The 19,505-nt window shown below is 40.6% G+C and overlaps 2 protein-coding genes across 7 annotated transcripts in view; both read left to right on the top strand.

Moving 5' to 3' along the window:
- LOC134227513 (putative uncharacterized protein DDB_G0271606) overlaps positions 1-19,505 on the top strand; it is a 441,623-nt gene that overhangs the window by 365,016 nt on the left and 57,102 nt on the right. The window lies entirely within an intron of this gene.
- LOC134224473 (UDP-glucose 4-epimerase) lies at positions 16,552-19,200 on the top strand. The gene is made up of 5 exons (XM_062703831.1): positions 16,552-17,019; positions 17,079-17,333; positions 17,956-18,081; positions 18,150-18,688; positions 18,825-19,200. The coding sequence occupies exons 2-5, from the start codon at positions 17,094-17,096 to the stop codon at positions 18,973-18,975; spliced, it is 1,056 nt and encodes a 351-aa protein (XP_062559815.1). The 5' UTR covers positions 16,552-17,019; positions 17,079-17,093; the 3' UTR covers positions 18,976-19,200.

The following is a 19,505-nucleotide window of genomic DNA, read 5'->3' as shown; positions in this document are numbered from 1 at the left end:
TTATCTTATGTGACAAGCACAATACATACATTGGACTATTTCCCGCCCGAGAACAATAATGGACCAAGATTCCAACTCGTCATTTCAGGATTGGAGTACTATGCCTTTGCTAGCAACGTTCACTGGAAAGCCTTTAAATACCTGTTTGATAAAAAATGAAATGAAGAGTTCGTACCATTCTTCTTATTTCTTCTATTTTATTGTTTCATACACCAAACCGGATGCAGATAAAGGATTTTTCTTACAATTATGTCAAAGAATCTACTAAAAACATGACGTATACAAAAGTTCTACACTCTTTTACGAAAGGAAATAGTCAGAAGAAAGAATGAAGAAGTATGAAGTCTGGAAGAAGAAATAAGAAGCAAAAAAAAAAGAAAAAAGAAGAAATAAGGTTTAAGTAAGAAGATAGAAGAAAAATGTAAGAAAGAAGATAAAAGAAAAATCAGAAAAAAGAATGAAAAAGGATAGTGGTAGGAGGAAAAGAAGAAGTAAGAAGAGAAAAAAAGAAAGTAAAATGAAGTAGAAAGAAATAAATAGGAAATAAGTAGAAGGAAGAAGAAAGAAGAAATAAAGAAGAAAAGATACAAGAAGAAAGAAAGTAGGAGGAGGATGCAAGGACCAAGACGGAAGAAGGAAAAAAAGAAGAAAGATTAAGGAAAAAAGAAGGAGAAAGAAAAATAAGATAAAAGAAGAAGTAAAAATTAAGAAGTAAGAAATTGGTGTAATGGCTTGAGACCGCATGTACAGGGGTTAGACAAAAAAGTTGATATAGGCTTTGGATTGGATTTTGATAAAACCGGGACCTCCATTCACACTGGAATTTGGCCTACTTTTCAACTTAGTATTCTATTGGCATTTCCTCAGTTATTAATTGAAAGGTTTTCTATGCCTGCTACAGCATGACTATGTACAGGGGTTGGACAGAATGATCGGGACAGGCAACATTTTGCCAAAATTCAAATGGCCACAACTCTGTTAAATCAACTATTTTTTTTGGTTCTATTTGGCGGAAAAAATCATCTAGTTTGGTTCAAATACATATTCCGACCGCCGGATACCGGAAATATTGCGGATTATTTGAGGGCATGTTAAAATGTTTTTTAGGCGCTTATGTTTTCCGCATGAGTAAAATATTGCCCCTTTTGACGCTGAACAACGTTTAAACCGAAAGTACCGGGTACTGTCAAATCAGAATCTAAAATTGGGACCGTCACGAAATCATGTAAGATTTTGAACGTTAATAGAACCTTTATCTTTCGATGGATTTCCGAGATTTATATATCAAACAACTCAGAAACTCTCCAGGAATTTGTCAATATCATTGAAATTTGTTATTATTTTTATCGTAAACATTGAAAAAAAAAAAAAAAACAAGAAAATTAATATTATCTATGAAACTTTTGAAAATTTCAATTCTTGTTCTACCCAGTAAAAATATCAAAACCAACCAATCCCGTTCATGCATTCCCAACACAGACATCAGAATGATGTAAGCTGCGGGTCTTGTGACCCATCGTTTTATTTTCTCCGGCTATAAAAAGGCCCATATGACTTTCGCTCGCGCGCCATTACTGTACAATGAGTGGTCACGGAGAGCGAAAAAGGAAAGCGCACAGAACAAAAAGCGGCAAACTATCGAGTGGCTATCGTCGGCGTTAGCGGCACTTCAGTGAAATTTTCTCGCAGAAGAAGAAGAAATTGGTGTAATGGCTTGAGACCGCATGTACAGGGGTTTGACAAAAAAGTTGAAATAGGCTTTGGATTGGATTTTGATAAAACCGGGAACTTCATCTTCTATGGCTCTACATTCCCACTGGAACTTGACCTACTTTTCAACTTAGTATTCTATTGGCATTTCCTCAGTTATTAATTGAAAGGTTTTCTATGCCTGCTAAAAATTTATTCGCATGGATGACATCAGTGGCAGCCAAGTGAAATTATCTCAAGATTCTGATTTGGTTTTGTTAGTGTTTGTGACAGGGAAGGCGAATTATTGAAAATCAATCGGTTCTTTTAAATTTATTTTATGTGAGCAAAGGTTTAGTCGAGACGAATTTCCTTTAAAGTGCAAATCATAATCGCTTGGTGACAGCAGAAAGTTACCGTCGGTACCAGAATTACGAGTGCGCGTTAGAAGCAGGAGCTGCGTATTCGCATGGATGGAAATAGGAGAGGCGTGACTAATGAGCCTTCTTTATTATATATAAGAAAACTGCTTTCCCTTGCGCGTGTGTCATTTCATTTAAAATGTCACGCGGCACAGATAGCGGTCCCGGCAACGGCGGAGTTGCTGAAGCATAATTTTATTTCAGCCCATGGCGTGGGTAGTGTTATCGTCGTCGACAGCTGTCGAAAGATGCATTATTAGAAATTAATCGATTCTCCTCAGGGCCACCATTCTGTACATAGGAAGATTGGCCGAGACTAATTTGTTCAAAGTACAACGTCAGAAAGTTGCCGTCCGTAGCAGAATCACGAGCGCGCATCGTAGGGAAGTGCTAAAAATAGTTATTCGCATGGATGGCGTCAAGTAAAATTTTTTCTTAAGGACACTTCTCACGGAATCCAAGTTTCAAAGTACTCGCGTTTTCAGGGGCACACCACTCGATACAGAGGCGGTGCAGAACTGTCATTTTTGTTGATTTAGCTTCGCTGCGTCGCAGCATGCGTGAAATAATACAAATGACAGTTGTGCGTTGCTTCCGTATCTAGTGGTTTGCCCCCGAAAACGCGAGCACTTTGAAACTTGGATTCCGTAAGGAGTTAGGGACGATTCAAATATGACGTCCACTACTTTTTGAGATTTCTATACCCCCCTCCCCCCTCTGTCACGCTTTTTTGTATACCTAGTATATGCAGTGTCCCAAAATCTTAGACCCCCTCCCCCCCTGAAACCTGTGACATCATTGTTGAACGACCCCTTACCTTAAGATTCTGATTTTGTTTTTGTTGCTGCTTGTGATTGGAAAGGCGCATTATGGAAATTGATTCGGTTCTTTTTATACCCACAATTCTAAGGAAGAGAAGGTTGAGCCGTGGAAATTTTCTTCAAAGTTCAGCAGCGGCAGCAGAAACAATATCAATGTAATTGGCATGGATAGGGTCTATAGCGTTTCATCGGCAAATTTTTGAGTGGATGATGTTGGCATCAATTGCGACTAAGTGAAGTTATCTCGCCAGATTCTGATTATTAGATTTCAATAACTAACTAACGACGGAAAGTGTTGATTTAGTGATTGGAAAAGCGCATGATTTAATGTAAATTGGTTATTTTTATAATCAAAAATTTAACACAAGAGACAATTTGTGTGCCTGGTAAAAAACTTTAAGTGGCTTCGATCATTAAAAGAACTAAAGAACTGATTGTGATTCTTGAGATAATTGAACCGGTGCCAGCGAAAGTGGTACATAAACCATTTTTGTCAATTTTGAGTTTTTTACACCAACAGCTTCTATTTGCAAAGATCTAGCAAGGGAATAACGAAAAAGTGATTTTTGGCAACTAAATCTGGAGATATGCACATTTTATTTTCTGGTATATATCACAATGGCCATTTCGTTGCCAGAAAAAGTGGTACATGTACAGTTCCACCCACATTTTCATTTATTTAGTTAACATCTAAACAGATAACACTGAATCAACAATTTGACGCCACAATGCACGGTTCGAGGCCGCATCTCTCCATCCTCGGATACGCCCCACGCTCGCCAAGTCGTTCTGCACCTGGTCTGCCCATCTCGCTCGCTGCGCTCCACGCCGTCTCGTACCTGCCGGATCGGAAGCGAACACCATCTTTGCAGGGTTGCTGTCCGGCATTCTTGCAACATGTCCTGCCCATCGTACCCTTCCGGCTTTAGCTACCTTCTGGATACTGGGTTCGCCGTAGAGTTGGGCGAGCTCATGGTTCATTCTTCGCCGCCACACACCGTCTTCTTGCACACCGCCAAAGATGGTCCTAAGCACCCGTCTCTCGAATACTCCGAGTGCTTGCAAGTCCTCCTCGAGCATTGTCCATGTTTCATGTCCGTAGAGGACAACCGGTCTTATTAACGTCTTGTTTTTTTTTTTTAACTATCATTTATTTGGAAGGCTCATTTGCTGTAAAGCGCTACGGAGCCGAAATCATGTTTTTAAATTCAGTTTTCCATGATTCTTATACACTAATGTTAGTTTTGGGGAACCGAAAGACTCGCGGTTTGGTCGAGGTTAGGGAATATAATTATACAATAGGAAAGGAAGGGAATTTAGGGTGCTTAATTAATTACAATGCTGATGTTCACACAGTTTAAATCCTTGGCAATATTTCCCACCTGTAACCAGGCAAACATTTTTTGGGAGACAGCAGCGAGAGGAAGACATACGAGTGGGGTTTAATGGTAGACATCAGGAGGAAGACATTTACAAGGGATTGCGACAGCAAAAGAGATGGAAGGGCGACAATTATAATCTAACATCAGCAACTTTCAAGAATTGGTGGACAAGGGACATGTATTCGAGATCAAGGCCCGCCAACACTTCCCTAATAGGCTTTGGCTGCTTTCCTCGGACCCGAAGATGTTCAGTTAGCGCCGATCTGGGGCCACGATGCTCCTCGCACGCCCACACGACATGGTCAATATCCTGATAATCTGCCTCGCAAACACAGAGATTGCCTTCTGAGAGCCCCACTCGAAAAAGATGTGCATTTAAAGAGTAGTGATTGGACATTAGACGACACATGGTTCGAATGAAGTCTCGTCCCAAATTCAATTTTTTGAACCATGGCCGCTTCGACACCTGTTGGCGAATTGAATACAGCCATCTACCCATCTCCCCATTTGTCCATTTTTGTTGCCAGCTGATCAAGGTTTCCTGACGAACTAATGAGAAAAATTCATCGAAGGTGATTTGCCGATCGTAAATATCACCTTCCATAGCGCCCACCTTAGCCAGAGAGTCCGCTTTCTCATTTCCCGGGATCGAGCAATGAGAAGGGACCCAAGCCATGGTGATTGTGTAAGACCTTTGCGATAAAGCACTCAAAGCTTTCCGTATCCTAGTCATAAGATACGCTGAGTGCTTAACCGGTTTCACTGACCGAACAGCCTCCAAGGAACTTAGACTGTCGGTGAAGATGAAAAAGTGGTCAGGAGGTAGGGACGCGATATGCATGAGAGAATAGTGAATAGCTGCTAGTTCAGCAGTATACACGGAGCTGGGCTCTTTGAGCTTAAAGTAGGCGCTATGATTAACGTCTTGTACATGACACATTTGGTGCGGTGGCGAATCTTTTTCGACCGCAGTTTCTTCTGGAGCCCGTAGTAGGCCCGACTTCCACAGATGATGCGCCTTCGTATTTCACGACTAACGTTGTTGTCAGCCGTTAGCAAGGATCCGAGGTAGACGAATTCCTCGACCACCTCGAAGGTATCCCGTCTATCGTAACACTGCTTCCCAGGCGGGCCCTGTCGCGCTCGGTTCCGCCCACAAGCATGTACTTTGTCTTTGACGCATTCACCACCAGTCCAACTTTTGTTGCTTCACGTTTCAGGCGGGTGTACAGTTCTGCCACCTTTGCAAATGTTCGGCCGACAATGTCCATGTCATCCGCGAAGCAAATAAATTGACTGGATCTGTTGAAAATCGTACTGTTACACCCGGCTCTCCGCATAACACCTTCTAGCGCAATGTTGAACAACAGGCACGAAAGTCCATCACCTTGTCTTAGTCCCCGGCGCGATTCGAACGAACTGGAGTGTTCGCCCGAAATCTTCACACAGTTTTGCACACCATCCACCGTTGCTTTGATCAGTCTGGTAAGCTTCCCAGGGAAGCTGTTCTCGTCCATAATTTTCCATAGCTCTACGCGGTCTATACTGTCGTATGCCGCCTTGAAATCAACGAACAGATGGTGCGTTGGGACCTGGTATTCACGGCATTTTTGAAGGATTTGCCGTACAGTAAAGATCTGGTCCGTTGTCGAGCGGGCGTCAACGAAGCCGGCTTGATAACTTCCCACGAACTCGTTCACTAATGGTGACATACGACGGAAGATGATCTGGGATATCACTTTGTAGGCGGCATTAAGGATGGTGAACGCTCGAAAGTTCTCACACTCCAGTTTGTCGCCTTTCTTGTAGATGGGGCATATAACCCCTTCCTTCCACTCCTCCGGTAGCTGTTCGGTTTCCCAGATTCTGACTATCAGTTTGTGCAGGCAAGTGGCCAGCTTTTCCGGGCCCATCTTGATGAGCTCAGCTCCGATACCATCCTTACCAGCGGCTTTGTTGGTCTTTAGCTGTTGAATGGCATCCTTAACTTCCCTCAAGGTGGGGGCTGGTTGGCTTCCATCATCCGCTGAACTGACGTAGTCATCTCCTCCGCTGCCTTGACTTTCACTGCCTGTACTCTCAGCGCCATTCAGATGTTCCTCGTAGTGCTGCTTCCACCTTGCGATCACCACACGTTCGTCCGTCAAGATGCTCCCATCCTTATCCCGGCACATTTCGGCTCGCGGCACGAAGCCTTTGCGGGATGCGTTGAGCTTCTGGTAGAACTTGCGTGTTTCTTGAGAACGGCACAGCTGTTCCATCTCCTCGCACTCCGCTTCTTCCAGGCGGCGTTTCTTCTCCTGAAAAGGCGGGTCTGCTGTCTCCGCTTCCGTCTATAACGTTCCACGTTCTGCCGGGTACCTTGCTGCAGCGCGACCGCCCGCGCTGCGTCCTTCTCCTCCAGAATCTGTCTGCACTCTTCGTCGAACCAATCGTTCCGTCGACTTCGTCCCATATACCCGACGTAGTTCTCCGCTGCGTCATTAATGGCTGCTTTAACTGTATTCCAGCAGTCCTCAAGAGGGGCCCCATCGAGCTCACCCTCTTCCGGCAACGCTGCCTCGAGATGCTGTGCGTATGCAGTGGCGACATCAGGTTGCTTCAGTCGCTCTAGGTCGTACCGCGGCGGTCGTCGGTACCGAACATTGTTGATGACGGATAGTTTTGGACGCAGTTTAACCATCACCAGATAGTGGTCAGAGTCGATGTTAGCGCCACGATATGTCCTGACGTCGATAATGTCGGAGAAGTGCCGTCCATCAATCAGAACGTGGTCGATTTGTGATTCTGTCTGCAGTGGTGATCTCCAGGTGTACCGATACGGGAGGCTGTGTTGGAAGTAGGTGCTACGAATGGCCATATTCTTGGAGGCGGCGAAATCAATTAGTCGTAGGCCGTTTTCGTTCGTCAGCCGGTGAGCGCTGAACTTTCCAATAGTCGGTCTAAACTCCTCCTCTTGGCCAACCTGAGCGTTCAAATCTCCTATGATGATTTTGACGTCGTGGCTTGGGCAGCTGTCGTACTCACGTTCCAGCTGCGCGTAGAATGCGTCCTTATCATCATCAGTGCTTCCGGAGTGTGGGCTATGGACGTTGATTATGCTGAAGTTGAAGAACCGGCCTTTGATCCTCAACCTGCACATTCTTTCATTGATCGGCCACCACCCGATCACGCGCCTTTGCATATCGCACATCACTATGAAAGCTGTTCCCAGCTCGTGTGTGTTGCCGCAGCTCTGGTAGATGGTATGATTACCTCTAAACGTTCGCACCATTGATCCCTTCCAACAAACCTCCTGCAGCGCTACGATGCCGAATCCACGGTCCTTGAGCACATCGGCGAGTATGCGTGTGCTCCCGATGAAGTTGAGAGATTTGCAGTTCCACGAACCGAGTTTCCAATCGCTAGTCCCTTTTCGTCGCAGTGGTCTTCGCCGATGGTTCCGGTCCGTACTCTCTTGTTGATTGTTCGTTACTTATGATTTTTTAAAGGCTGGCTTGCAGGGCCTGACACCAAACCCCCTAAATTTCCGGAGGACCATTCCTCCTTATTTCCGGTGGACCATGGTGCACAGTTTCACTTAGAGTCCCTCGCTGGCACTCGGACGATGATCAGCCGCCCCTAACATGGAGAACAGACGCTGTTGTGAGCCTATCCTGACATGGAGAACAGACGCTCAATAAGATTTGCACCTCCGGAGAGGAGCAAACCCCTTCCCTGTCAGCATACGACCATAGTTCCCACCGGGGTTGGCCACCCGATCTTCCCCAGGGTTGCGCGTATCCCGGCCAGCACCACGAGGAGGTAGGAATAGCAGTTGCTGGGTAAGAGGAAGAGGCTAAGGACCGCGAGATGGGGTCTATTTTATTCCTTCAGGTACGCGAAGTACCAATGGTACGCTTTACCCAGCATTTGCCGTGCCACAGTTCCACCCACTAAAATCAGTTTATTCAAAAGAAAATTCAACAACATGATTGTTTTCACAACCAGTGCTGCAAAGTGTCACCGTACAAGTCACGCAAAGCGTGACAATAACAAAATCCAGGTCATGTGTCAAGTACTCAATTGGATCTCACATGCTTGGTGTAACGATCACCACGAAAGTGACATTTTTGAAACTAGCGCTTGGTCACTCACCATGATTCTTCTGCCTGTGATCACCAGCATGAATGATAGGAAAACTTTCCTGATGTTGTGATTGTCATATCCATGTCATCTTGACTATCATGATGATCACTTGACCTATGCGGTGTTTGATTCGAAATCAACGCTCGACAGCAATGGAATAATCCACTTAGCGGAATTAATGGATTTTTGCTGTGATAAAAATGCATGAAGCCAAAATAGAATTTTGGGAACATTTAAGTGTTCTTATTGTTTAAGTTGACTTTTGTGCAATATTTTAAGAGGTGCTGTAAAAAGAAAAGTACATACATAGTTTTTCCAAATTTGATCCAGAGTATCTTTTGAAAAAGGCCAAATATTTTTTTATTGATTTTTTCAAATGGATACAATCAAAAAACGACGCGTCCTACAAAAAAATGTTGTATGGGTGACTATAGCAAAATCAGTCAAAGTTTCTAATAAAGATATCGGAAACAAATCAAATTGAGCCCTACACTGAAAAAAATCAGTTTCAACGGTTTCAAAAATTAAAACTCGATTTGCGAAAAAACGCTTTTTTTTATTTGTATGAAATTGTGTCTCAAGATAGGTGATTATGTTCCCTACCAACCGTCCATACATCGCAAGCTTGACACTTTTAAGGGAAAAAAGTTTTTCTAACAAAAAATTCACAAATACGGCCCATACAAATTTCAGAACCCTCCCATACAAAATACGTTACGAGAGGGTGGGTGGGGGCTTTCAGCCCCCAGGTCCATTTTAGCGTTATGTAATTTGTGAATGAACCCTTAATTTAACTATTGATTTATCCAATTTATCAATTAAAAACGACGTCAGTCCAATCAAACGACAACAAAATCAATCAATAACGGTGCTCACCTGCACTTTTGACAGCTGACCGACCTGATGCTCTTTATGGCTCTCAGCTTGTGGTTGTCAATCTGGGTGTCACGCTTACCGAAGGTACTCACGTGTCAGCTTCTACATGTCACGATGCGCTTGCAGTGATTGTCAGTAAAGAACATCGTTTAAAAGCGTGGTGGTTTTTGTTTTCATATCTGATCATCTGGTGATGGTCACGACATTTTGCAAGACTGAATCACAACAGATTTTAATCCTATTTTGAATTTCAAGATAGTTTACTGCCGTTTAAAATGATTTTAAAAATGTACATGTACCACTTTTACTGTCAACGTTTTTCGGTTTCTGTTTCCTTTTGCTCCCATTAATAGTGGTACATGTGCAATTTGTTATAATAATCTTGGAATTTGTCATAAAATTTGCTTATTTTTCACTACTCTCTTTAGGCACATCAGTCATAACATGTTGGTACAGTTTAGTTGCAAAAAATTGCAAATATGAATTTATTATTCGATGTTTTTGGGAAAATGCGTCTCCTGAAAAATTTACTCAATGTAACATGTACCACTTTCGCTGGCACCGGTTCAATTCTTTTCACTAGAATAGGTTCTTATAAATCCATTCGAACTATGAATAAAAAACAAATCGGTAATATCCCTTTTCCAGTGATTATTGTGGCCCTGAAAAGGGTTTAATAGATTAGTTCTAATCCGCCTAATTTCCTCAGTAACACCACCAAGCTAAATGTAACTCGGATGTTGTTGGCATGTGAAGAAATCTTCTATATATATAAAACAAAATTGGTATTTGTACGACCGTGCATGACTCTACGACACTACCGATAATTCCATTACCCATAATGCCATTACCCCGAAGGCCACTACCCCGAACGCCATTATCCCGAATGAGTCACTACCCCGAATGCCATCACCCCGAATTGGATTCTACCCCGAATCAGTCCTGATTTCAAGTTTGTTTTACGACTTATTCAATAGCAGGACAACTCAAGTCGAGTAAATTACACAATTTTGGCGATAATTTTTATCGTAGATTCGCGATTTGTTTCATCAAACTAGAATTGTTTGAAAACTAAATGGAACGAATAGTTCTCGTTTCATAAAATCCCGTTGCATATCATGTGCTACCTTTGAAGACTGTTAAAGCTGAGGTGGGAATTTCGCAGTTCTCATGCTCATTACAGGGAGCTGGAGGCAATTTCAGCCCACTTCGACTGGGCTTGAGATGGCTCGCGGGCATGTATTTCAACAAAATATAGGCGTGGAAAAGTTGCTTCTAAAGTTTGCGGAAAGCCGGCGATAAACCTTACTGTGTCAAGAAGGGCATGACGACAAGACCCAAGAATGAGAGGATCTCTTCTGCTCGTCGAATATGCTCGTCTTCCCGTAGCAAGGAACAGGCATAATTTCGTTATACCTTGCAAACGCGATAATTTAAAGGAGGTGTTAAATGTCTCTTCTGCTCGCCTTATACCGGGCAAACACGTTAACCAAAAGGAGACATTTTCAACTCTGTTCGCCTTAAACATGGCAAATACGTCCAGCAAAACAAAATGTCATCTCCTATGTTTGCCAGGCAAATGCGTTCATCTAAAGAATGCAGTATCAACTCTGTTCGCCTTAAGCCGGGCTATTGCGTTCATTTAAAGAAGGCATTATCTCCTAGTTTATGCTTATACCGGGCAAATGTGTTCATCCAATAAAGGCGTTATCAACTCAGTTCGCCTTATATCGGGCAAATGCGTTCATCTAAAGAAGGCGTTATCTCTTATGTTTGGCTTATATCGAACAAATGCCTTCATTAAAAGAAATCATTGTTTAAAGAAGGCATCATCTCTTTTTTTCTGCTTTAGATTGGGCAAACACGTTTAGCTAAAGAAAGCATTATCTCCTACGTATTATACTGAGCAAATGCGTTCATTCGTAGAAGGCATTTCTTTCTCTGTTCGCCTTAAACCGGAAAAATCCGTTCATTTGAAGAAGGTGTTATCTCCTCAATTACTCCATTTCATAGGATAGCACTTTCCCAGGTAATAATGGCGTAGGATGATAGTTTAAGTTAATTAGACGAAAAATCAAAAATGTTGGTTGAACAGAACCTTTATTCCATTTCTCTGAGTAACTCTAAGTAGTATATACTTTTCTTACCCAAATCATTATAGTTTTCCGTAAAGAAGACACCAACCGCGTGTCGAAAAGTTGGACGAATGAAAATCTTGTTACAATCTTTAAAGACTACGTAGCCAGTTTAAGTTGAAATTCTAAATAAATATTTTACGATTCATCGGTATTTGTTGTTAGGGTGTTAAAACAAATGATGGAAAACTACAGATTCGAAATGTATTCGGGGTAATGGATTTCGGGTTAGTGTCCCATTCGGGGTAATGGCTTTCGGGGTACTGTCCCATTCGGGGTAGTGGCCTTCGGGGTGATTCGGGGTACTGGCATTCGGGGTACAGGGCGGAGCCTCGTACATCACTCCAGAATAGACAGCCCAATTTTTGCTAATTTATATTCGTTTTTTTCTTCTATTTACGAGGAAAAATGATATGATGAAACTGGCTTACTATGAAGATCAATGCTCAATCATTTCGATGAAATGGTTTTTCGTGGGTCATATATTAAAAGAAAGTTGGCATTTTTACGACCACGCATCACTCAAGAATAGACAGTCTAATTTTTGCTATTTTTTATTCATTTTCTGCTTCTTTTTACGAAGAAAATGTTATAGTGAAATTGGAATGCTTTGAAAATCAAAATTTAATCTTTCGATGAAATCAAAGATTCGGAGCCAATTTGTTCAAAAACAGTTTTTTATTGGTTTCTTGAAATTGTGTAAAATGGATATATCCAGTATTTTGCGCTCGGTAATGGCGGCGTGAGTTCCCTTCAGTTTGACATTCAAGAGGTAGAAAACATTGGAACTCATCAAGTCTGCCATGATATGAAAGCAATTTATAAAGTAAATGTCAACCATTTCTGTAGAAGGTATCTATGAAATCAATTACTACAACATTTTCGCTTCAATTCCTCAATATTGTTAATGTTTTATTCATTCTATGTTGCCTACAAAGAGCTAAATGGAATTAAATTAAAGTTTGATTGATGATACAGTTCAAACGGGAAAGAGCGAAACTAGTACTAGTAGGGGAAGGGGGGGCAATATGCCCTAGCTAAGCAAACACTGCTCTATTGTCTTATTTGTAATGCTATTCATGGGTATTTTTACATTATGCGTCAGTTAAACAAGATAGCTAGTTGATGCCATTCAAACATTGTCAAAAATCTCAATCATATTTATAATATTCTCATTTCAAAAAAGTGGTGATATTTTGTTGCCGGAAAACTCATGAGGCAAAACGCCTTTCAGCTGGCGGCTCCTAGGGAACAAAGTACCACGCGTCGGCGAATCAGCATTCTAGTATGGATAGTCCGTGGAGACGCAAGTACTTTGTAGGTTATTGCCACTAGGGCGTTTTGCCTCGCCAAAATGTTAGATGTTTCTTCAAAATGTGGAGATTTTCGGTTTTTCCGACCTTCCCATGCACTATTTTGAAACTTTCTTCGCCTATCCTACATAATTTTAGATCTAGTTTTGTTACGGACATATTAATGACGGTAAATATGAGGGAAACCACAAAAGGCGTTTTGCATCGGGGGGGCGTTTTGGGGCCTTTTCCCCTACTAAATACAAAGAGAAGGGTTTCCTATGAATCTATCCGCATTTTTTTTTCAAATGTCTATTAAGAATCTTTTTCCTTGAAAACTACACAGCGTCGTTGCGTGTTCATTAGGGTGGTTCAAAAAATCGATTTTGCTCCACAGTGCTCATCTGATTCTTTACCATGTTCTGAGTGTCCTCTGAAAATTTGAGCTCATTTGGATTAAAACTGATTTAGCACAAGCCGTTTCAAGTTTGCATGCAAATTAGTATGGGGAACTTTATTTTTCCATTATACTGTTAATGACGCTTCCCCATCAAGCGCATGTTAAAAGAAAACCTACATAGCTAAACGGAATACTCAACAGCTTTCACTCAGTGAAAGCCGCATCTCAATTATTCGTTCCAATAATTAGTAATCGAATTTAATCTATACCGTGGTTTTCTGGAGCTAATTGCATAACTTATCAACAAGCAACATTGCTGCTCGTGGCGCGAAAAATAGCACACACAAATTCAGGCTACTATGTTGCACTGCACATTTCAGTGATGCCCTCAAAGAAGTTTAACGATCATGACTGAAGATTCGCAACCTGTCTTAAAATCGATTACTAATTATTGAGACGATTAATCAACATGCGGTTTTCGTTGGGTGAAAGCTGTTGAGTATCCCGTTTAGCTATGTAGGTTTTCTTTTAACCTGCGCTTAATGGGGAGACGTCATTAACAGTATAATGAAAAAATAAATTTCCCCATACTAATTTGCATGCAAACTTGAAACGGCTTGTGCTAAATCAGTTTTAATCCAAATGAGCTCAAATTTTCACAGGACACTCAGAACATGGTAAAGAATCAGATGAGCACTGTGGAGCAAAATCGATTTTTTGAACCACCCTAGTGTTCATGTTTGATGAATCATCATTGCAGGGTGTCCACACAATAATTACATAGCAACTTTAGTGCTGGAAAAGTTTACCATTCCCTTAAACTCCATTAAAAAATTTTACTGAAAGAGGTTAAATAACCCCCAAAAACTTCTTTTTTTACTATTTCCTTATTTTTATATGAATATCAGAATCAATTGGTGGATATCTTTATTTCATATTATTAGCGCTGGACATGTAACAGATCTGTTAACATGATCATCAATCTTAATTTAAATAATGCAGGAATATTATTTCAGGTTTCTTCAATTTATTTTTTATTCAATTTTTATTCAATTATATTTATAACAGTAAAGTGCCTTCAGTCAGCCAGCAGTTGTAAGTTTATCTGGCCATCCGGCGCGGACTGGCCACCGTGGAAGAGTGTGCATGGAAAGTACAAGAAGCGTCCATTTATACGTTGCGCACGCAAAACAGTGAGTAGTTAGTTTTACAAGGTTTTTAATGAATCGAGCATTAGACTACCTGGATATCGCCTCATCCAAATTGTTTTCATCTTATAAAAATACTGATCACATCATAAGATTTCTTAGTATCTTGTGGCTTCCACATTCCTAGAAAATAAAATAAAATTATTATAAAAAATACAAACTACCATATCCTTGAACAACAAATTGGAGAATATTTCTAGACCAACATTTGAAAAGGGCGTAACAGCCAAAATTTATTCCTTCGGATTCTTTGTCTACATATATAGCTATATATGTGCTCAAAGAATAAGAAGGAAAAAATTTGGCTGTTACGCCCTTTTCGATGTTATTGTTTCATTGTTATTGTATTATTGTGCAACAACGTCGGAGCAGTTATCCTAATACGATATCGAGGAAGTGCCTTCCACTCAAGGTAAGGTTTTTCAAGACGGAATGGATTTGCAGTACAACACCAATCAAAACGAATTTTACTGAAGAAATGGAGTTTCTAAACACGTGAATATATTCCACAATCTACAACATGTTTGATCAAAATGTATCTCAGATATTCATATTTAAACCACACTCATATTTAACCAGCATAACATTAATGCTTTACTTGTCATAAGACGAGTTTGAACCATCCCATTTAATTCCACCACTTGATTGTACCTTGACGTATTTCGACCTCAACAGTAAGGTCGTCTTCAGTGTCTCGTACTTGACTCGACTTAGTCATAACCATTATCATAAGTTATATGTAACCCCAAACCATAATAAACTTCAATGCGTATTGTGTTAGAATAATATCCTTACGTTGTCCAACGTCTACCTTACGGTCGTGTCTTGTACACAACTCTTCTGATTTTGAATAATCCTAATGACTAAGGGACCGGGCTTGCCCCATCCTCATCTGTTTATAGCATTAAGCCAAATGGCATTGTGCAGTTACATCTGTGCATTGATCTATCTTTATATTAATATATCTACCTATATTTTTCTTTAGGCGGGGCAAAAAGCTTCAGAATCGGACATTAGAATGGCATAATATTTACTACGACGATTGTCCAAAAAGAGTATTTAAAAGAGCAGGAAAATGTTTGACGTTGTTTTTTCATGTGATGAACTCTATAATGTTGCAAACAAATACTATTATAATTAAAAATAATGTCTTAATCATTTCACTACATTGTTATTAAACTTTTGCTGGAAATATTTCAAGTGTTTAGTGGTAAACTTTAATCGTGTGTTACAAGTTACCCCACGTATTCTTTTGTTATATTTTTAGGGCCTTCGAGAATACTCAGTGCTATCTTAAACACTAACTTATTGTGTACGTTCTGAGATTTTCAGTGATGTATACTTTTAAGCGTAACGCATTGTAACGCTCGCCTTCTTGAATAAACTAATTTCATCGAAATTTCATCAAAATATCCCTTTTTCGCACGGGAAACTAGTGAAACAGATGAGCTGAACAATATTAATTTCCGAAAGCCAATGGGGAAATTAGCAGCGGCATTGTTTTTAGTTCAGAAATCAGAAAAATGTCGCCAGGAGGGTCCAAAATATGTAGGGGTCCAAATCAAGTTGGTTACCCTACAGAATTATCTCCTAAAAACTTGTATGGATTCCAACGATGAATTTAAATGCGCATTGAAACATCAGTATTCAAGACAACATCTATTCGATAAACCATTATTTCACGTACAAACAAAAATGATGCAGTGATGGAAAGTTTCTAATGTGTTGATCACCATATCTTCTCAGCTCGAAACATGCATAACTGAGACATGTTTTACTTTGTGCATGACTAAATATATAAAAAAAGGCAACGACAAAAAATAATGTAATTTTTTTTTAAGAACACTAATAATCTGATCAGGTGGTAATAAAGAAGCGCATTTAATGTAGTAGTAATAGAATGTCGTCCTCTTTATATTACAAGTGTTTAAAACATTATTCTTAAATTGTTTTTGCTATTACCAAAAACGCTCCTTTCTGGCTTGTATACTTATGTGACCAATATGAAATAGGTATTCATTCTTGATCTGTTCGTAGTGCTGTAATTATTTTATAAACCATCACACTCTGGCATCACTGATTGCCGCACACCCGACCACGTGCAAGCGCAGGCGCACGATCCAGCAAATCACCTCCATGCATATTAGCCCTCGTATATACGATTCATAAATCTCAAAGATGCCAATATTCGAGAATTTAAGCAGAATTTTTCTAACGTCATCACCGGGGTTGTTTGTTTATCTCCGTATAGTTGTGTTGTACCGCACATCGCCCTTCGTACATCGCAGATGATAATTTGTGGGAGAGGTCGGTCTGAGTCTGAGTGCCTGGGTTCAAGTGGCTCGTTTTCGTCTAGTCTGCAGTTTCTGGAGTTTTGCTTCCTGGGTAACGCTGCGCCGGTTGTTATCAACCGGACAGAATAACAACAACAACGATTGTTTCAGTGGCAATCAGCGTTTGTAGTAGGGACAAGGGTGCAAGCGGTGCGATCGTCATCAGTGTGCTTGTTTTATTTCCGAGCACTGTTTGTGATAAGATAGGCATTTCTCCGTGCCTGAGCAGAGCAACGAATATGGGCAAGAGCGTGTAATGAGTCAAACGCTGATACGTGTCGTCTGATTATTCATTCTTGGAGGTTCTAATCGTGCAACTCGTTGTCCAATCTGGTAGGTAGATTTGTAAAATTGGTGGATTGATTTTTAATGTTAACATGTTCTATTTTTAGCCACAAAGCCTAACGATGTCTCTCATCATTTTGGTGACTGGTGGAGCGGGATTTGTTGGCTCGCATACTGTTTTGGAGCTGTTGAACGCTGGACATCAAGTCGTATGCGTAGATAATTTGTGCAATGCGTTTGGAGCGGCGGATTGTAAGTTACCAGAATCATTGATACGGGTGCAGGAGCTGACGGGAAAAAACGTAACATTCTATGATGTAGATATACGTGATAAAGATGGTCTGAAAGGAGTTTTCAAGAAGGTAATTAATATAGTAGTGTGCAACGTGATAATCATTCACGTGTCCATTAGTTTCAAATTGATAACAATGAAACGTTTGACCCATTCACCTTACTAATAAGCATTACTTTGCAATGAGAATAATAACACTGCTACGATTTGATTCTATGACTTGGCAGATCGTAATCAAATTCAGAGCACTAATGGCTTATGATGATTACTGATAGTGTTTGTAACTAAAATTTACAACATCATTCAGACTCGATAAGTTCAATCTCGATTCTGAATTAAATCAATTAAATATTAATTGACTTTTCATTTAAATTGACTAAATCGTTAGCTTATTTATAAATAAGATGTCCCACAAACATTTTTCCGGTCCTTTCTTTTCTAAAAATTGAAAAATGATAAATATATTTTGACCAGGGTTCAAACAGCTATCACGCTCGAATAGAATGTAGGATACATTTTATTTCTTGTTTTTAATTTTTCATACAATTAAGTGTCTCGAGTAAAAGTAAATTTTGACAAGAAAGTTTATTTCGAGAGCCCTATCTTATCAGAAATATCTATTTTATTTAACGAATGACTTCCATTAGATAACTTACCGAAAAACGTTGTTAAATATGATTCGATATTTTCAGCACCAAATCGAATGTGTGGCACATTTCGCCGCTCTCAAAGCAGTTGGCGAATCATGCCGGATACCGCTGCAATACTATCAAAACAACATCACTGGAACGAGTGTCCTACTGGAAGTAATGGCCGAGGTACATGTGTTCAAACAAATCTTCTAGCGAATTGATGTTTGTTAACAATACATATCTGCCAATTCCAGTGCAATGTATTCAAATTTGTTTACAGTTCCAGTGCCACAGTGTATGGGGAGCCGCAGAAGCTTCCACTGGACGAGAAACACCCAACGGGCAATTGCACCAACCCCTACGGCAAAAGTAAATATTTTACCGAGGAAATATTGAAGGATCTCTGCGAGTCGGATCCTCGCTGGTCGGTGATATCGCTGCGATACTTCAATCCGGTCGGTGCGCACAAGTCCGGACGTATCGGTGAGGATCCCAATGGAGAACCCAACAATTTGATGCCATACATTTCGCAAGTGGCCGTTGGTCGGAGAGCTTGTCTCAAGGTGTTTGGAAACAATTACGATACTCCGGATGGAACGGGTGTGCGTGACTACATCCATATAGTTGATCTGGCCGAGGGACATGTGTGTGCTCTCGATAAGCTGGCACGTGGGGAGTTGAATGGATTTGTGGTGTACAATCTCGGCACTGGATGCGGGTACTCGGTGTTGGACGTAGTGGAAGCATTTTCCAAAGCCTCTGGGAAGGTGGTAAAATACGAAATCGTTGATAGGTAAATTGTCTGCCCACAGTTGCACATTTGTTCCACATGCATAGAAGATCCTGCAAAAATGGATGTGCGATCATAAATAGTGGTGATGCATGTTCACAAATTTAAACAACTTCTTCTTCTTTTTTTTTCTCTAAAGGCGTGCCGGCGATGTAGCTACAAGTTATGCGGACGTTACGCTTGCTGCGAAGGAACTGGGTTGGAAGGCCAAGCGTGGTCTGAAGGAGATGTGTGAGGATACCTGGAAATGGCAGAAGCTCAACCCGAACGGATTCGCCGGAGCAAAATAAGGATGAGCGGGTTTTTCGTGACTATTCAGTATGCTTTTAGTGAAAATAACGGCTGCATTTGATGCTAGCTTTTCCCAAGGACATGATTGCCATAGATAATCATTTTACCTTGCATTTACCTTAAATAAATTGATTCTCCAACACCAAATGAAGAAGTAGGTAGTGTGTTATATTTTGCACAATACGTAATGAAAATAAATTGAACACTCATGCTTTATACCTTTATTATGATTTAGAAAACATTTATTTCAATATCGGAACACAATTGAGTACGAGATACTATAGACCAGGGATTGAACTTATGATTTCATTATCATTTAGAATTCAGCCAATAACTCATTCCAAAGGCGGAGTTCTGAAAAGTGTTGTATGGCGGACTTCTAGCGCTGATTCCCCTCTACAACTTTGTCTAAGGGTACTTTGCTCTATGTCTGATATTCACCGCGGGAAACGCTAGAATCATTTAACATACTAAATGATAATAACACTTAAAGTCATTAAGTAAATTGAGTGATACTAGCGTTTCACGC

This window comes from Armigeres subalbatus, chromosome 3 (genome assembly GCF_024139115.2).
Source record: "Armigeres subalbatus isolate Guangzhou_Male chromosome 3, GZ_Asu_2, whole genome shotgun sequence".
Lineage (NCBI taxonomy): Eukaryota > Metazoa > Arthropoda > Insecta > Diptera > Culicidae > Armigeres > Armigeres subalbatus.
Note: the sequence above shows the minus strand (reverse complement) of the source record. Positions and strands in the feature narration are given on the sequence as shown.